Source organism: Varroa destructor, unplaced genomic scaffold (genome assembly GCF_002443255.2).
Source record: "Varroa destructor unplaced genomic scaffold, Vdes_3.0 BEIS01000001.1, whole genome shotgun sequence".
NCBI classification, from domain to species: domain Eukaryota; kingdom Metazoa; phylum Arthropoda; class Arachnida; order Mesostigmata; family Varroidae; genus Varroa; species Varroa destructor.
This window is the reverse complement of record NW_019211454.1, coordinates 8,978,578-8,982,473: the sequence shown is the minus strand read 5'-3', so window position 1 is coordinate 8,982,473 and position 3,896 is coordinate 8,978,578. Positions and strand designations below refer to the sequence as shown.

General features: G+C 39.1%; 2 protein-coding genes across 3 annotated transcripts in view; both read right to left on the bottom strand.

Moving 5' to 3' along the window:
• Window positions 1–1,446: 1,446 nt before the first annotated feature.
• LOC111244368 (uncharacterized) overlaps window positions 1,447–3,896 on the bottom strand; it is a 4,927-nt gene continuing 2,477 nt past the window's right edge. The window contains exons 2-3 of one of the 2 annotated variants that reach the window (XM_022791801.2): window positions 3,317–3,500; window positions 2,013–3,061 (exon numbers count right to left, since the gene is read on the bottom strand). In XM_022791801.2, coding sequence (XP_022647536.1) covers window positions 2,414–3,061; window positions 3,317–3,451 — 783 coding nt within the window. In that variant the 5' untranslated portion in view covers window positions 3,452–3,500 and the 3' untranslated portion in view covers window positions 2,013–2,413. Of the gene's footprint in view, window positions 3,062–3,316; window positions 3,501–3,896 lie in introns of both variants that reach the window. The other variant, XM_086977716.1, reaches the window with a different exon arrangement.
• Window positions 3,365–3,896, bottom strand: part of LOC111243528 (uncharacterized) — a 2,866-nt gene continuing 2,334 nt past the window's right edge. The window contains exon 2 of the mRNA XM_022789667.2: window positions 3,365–3,503. The gene's annotated coding sequence lies outside the window, so the exon portion shown is untranslated. The remainder of the gene's footprint in view (window positions 3,504–3,896) is intronic.

The following is a 3,896-nucleotide window of genomic DNA, read 5'->3' as shown; positions in this document are numbered from 1 at the left end:
ATCGAGTCGACGACAGCTATAATCACCATTAAGGTCTTTATCGCTATTACAATTAAGATGTAATAGGCTTTATGCCATAAGTTTACAGATATCTTTCGAGTGATAATAGAACAACTCTCCGGTCAATGCCTCGGATGAACAGCAGTTTTTACGCACACCTGTGAATTGCATTATGGCATCACTTGCAAACGTGACACTAATACACGTCAGCCATATTTTTATATCGCATTGGCCACATTAAACATTTATCTCTCTTCCTCGTTTCGTAGTTGTGGAAGTATACTATACTGTAAAAGTGCAATGGCCACGGAAAGATGAACGAAGTAGCTAAGGAAAACCGGATTTATTGTAATCGAAAATTGCTGCCATAGGAGCGTCTCAAAGAGGCGATTGTTGTCGTGGAACAGAGCGACACCTGGATACAATGAGCTGTGCTTCAGTTTTATCTAGAGAATTAGCGTTATCTATACCCATAGTTGGAATTGCTCGAAAGCGATCTGGAGAGTGACAGATTTCGTCGCAGGCGAAGCCATCAGCGGAAGAGGTCTTAATAAATGAAACGTTAAGCTGAGAAAAGGGGACCGTTAACATCTCGAAACATTATAAATTATAGACTAGTGTATTTAGGAATGAATCATGAATGGTCAGCAGAGCAACTTAAAACCGAGATTCACATGATCGGCATAGTTTATTTAGTTGAGAACGTGCATTGCCTGTAGCTCCCGCTGCGGTTATCAATATCAAGCCGAAATATGGACAGATACCAAAATGGTATCATTACATCGTAAATACCCGGCTCCGCTGAACAGCATCTGTAGTTTTTCTTTTTAGCATATTAAACTTGAACATCACCAGTTCGTCAATCGTTGTAATCAGAAATATTATCCGATGATTTAATCGCAAAAATTACGCCTATATATTCGTCTGTGTCTAACTCGTTTTGGAAAATTCTATTCGCTTCCGGTCGATCGTTGTATTCACTCAGCGCGAGTAGTCGTATTACAATCATTTCTTTTAAAACCCTGTCTTTTTCAACCCGTCACCTAATCTAATTTTGCAGAAGCTGTTTTCTTGGCTTCCCTAGAGAAAGGTCAATCGCAAAAAGTTGTCCTGCCGTCCAGAATCTTTACTCAGATTGTTACCATTCTTCAGGATGTAGTTGCTCAAAAAGCAAACACCAGAGACTTGGAAGGGAAACTTAAAAAATTCATATAGTTAACTTTGCATAAAATGATCGTTCATTATTCTTATCAATCGAGGAACAAAAATAATCGTAAGCCAGTTTCTAAAGAGAGCTATTAATGCTCTCTTTTCACATTCGAGCTTACCACAACATCGAGTCGCTAAATATTTACAACTTACAATATATCTATAATTATCACCAATAAATTCCCGTGATATAATTTACCATGCGCATGTGCACCACATCATATGAGTAAACGTGCCTTATTTCGAAAAGTATCACAGCCGAAATTTATTATTTTTAGTTAATTTTAGTTGAACTTGTTTGATTTACATGCGCATTCTGTATGCAAGGAGCACAACACATTGCCTAGCATTGGGGCCACGGCAAGGTATATGTGTGGATTCCGCGTTTCCCGAATATGAATTGGTATGTTATATCGGGATAATCGCAAACATCACTAAGCATCTTCGCAGCTGATTCTTCGTAGCTAAGATTCAGAATAAGGTTTCCAGCTTACTATAATAGCGTTTGTCATCAGCGATCGACAGAAAATAATTATCATAATATAGTCTTTTAGAGAAATAGTAACTTCCAACATAGGTAGTTTTTCTACAGTAGTCCTAAAGTGCTTTACGACAATTTGGTGATATGAAAGACGTCACTTAACTCGCAACTACTAAAAACTTCTTCCTTAAGCAAAAATGTAATTCTGTGGAAAATGTGCGCAATTAACTCTGCTGGCGTTTCGGTTCTTGGCAGTTATCGTAATGCCCAAACATAGCGCATATATATATATATATATATATGTATAAACTCTCACAGCAACTACCATTCGAACAATAAATAACAATTTATTATTCTTTATCATATCCTTAAACATTTCTGCTGATTAATGAGAAATCTTACAGCAAAATATTCATAATAGACATTTGACACGCTCATTTGTCAGACATGGTCTATATGGAAGCCCTTATATGGGTCTTGGTCTTCAGAGTGATTTTCCTATTTAGTTCAGTATACCCGCTTAAGGTTTTATACCATACAATCATCTGTTCTTTTTTTTTGTGCACGCCACTCATGTACATTCGTATAATGCTGAATAATGAGCGGCAATTCAATTGATCTTAACGCACACTGCCACGTAGAATTATATAATTTTCTGCTCGATCTTTTTTCTGAAACTGATGTTCTTCTATTCTTCCATTATTCCTCACTGGTAGGCTTCCTTCAAGGCGTGTTAAGGTCCTCGGGGGGGATTTCAAAATTGAAGGCAAACGGTTTTTCGGCGTGCAGCTCATCGGACGTGTTCGGGAAACAAGTTTCGCGTTGAGGTTCTAGCCCTGTGTTAAGCTTCGATAGCGCCAATAGCAAAGGATTTGAGGACAACTTTGAGTGTGATTTAGGCGTTGACCCTAAATTAGGTTTTAATGGTGATTTTGCAGAAGCCTTAGACAATGTCTCCGAAAAAGGCTTAGATGGGGATTCTAGCGAGGGTTTTAACGGATGACCTGTGGAGGATTTCGGCGGTGATTCCGTTGATGACGCGTCGGAACGCACGGGTGACGATGTGGAATACTGTTTTATGGGTGAAGGAGTTGAAGACTTCGATGAAGTCGCTGGTGATGTTACGACAGAAGAATTCCGAGCTGATGGTATCTCCGACGGGGGTGTCGTAGACGACTTGTGGATGTGAAGGGCTCGCGCACTAAGCGATGGCTGAGCAGTCGCATCGAACTGGGCAATCATGTGTGTCCCATCGAGAATTTTTTTGGTAAGCCCATCTTCCTCAGCAGCCATCTTTTTACGGTAGTCACCTAGTGCGTTTCGCATTACTATCTTCTTTTTGACTGCAGGCGCTTTTTTGCTCTCCAAGACCTAGAACAGAATATAAACATGACACAAATGCCAAGTACAGTTCTATTTATTCTACATTCGTTCATACATGCCGTTATTGTTTGCTTCTTTTGTCTGCGTTGCGATGTGCTTATTTCAGCGTTAGACAATGTAGTGATCAGATTTAAAAAGTATCATTACATTTCTGTATACATAGTATTTCCAGCCGATACGATTATTAATTTCACATAACAACTACATGTAAAAATCTTTTTTAATGTAGGGACGAATACTAACCGAAAGTGCGTTGATCACACTCTTTACTTCATTTTTCGAAATGTTAACTTTTCGAAGTTTTTTCCGAAGGGCTGTGATGCACCAATCTAGTTCTTTTTTTAATTGAATATCGTTATTGAATGCGGCCTCCGCCATCTCGGGTCTAATCGGGTCTTTGTGCTTGCTCAATCCGACAAGTCAGAGTCTACTAAAACGGGACATAACAATTTTGTTAAACGGTTTACAACTTCGGTCAACTCGGATAAGATCATCCAGTTATTAAGCATAAGAACAGTCGAAGCAGTATTCAAATAAGTACTGACTCAAGCCGGCCAAGGGAAAGGAGCTGTGACTTCGGCTGATGCTACGGTTAACTACCACCCACAGCTCAATGGTAAATTTCTAGAAGTGAAGAGCCCAGTCATCTGGGAACGAGGTTTACACATTGATCTCTCTAAAAAACGCACAAAGATAAAGCTATTTAACTAAACTCTCAAGTGAGATCTTGCTTTAGCATTTGAAATGAATACCACTCCTTCTTGGATACCTAAAAAATCCATGATAGCAGTAATTTGACGACTCCCTACATGACATATATATA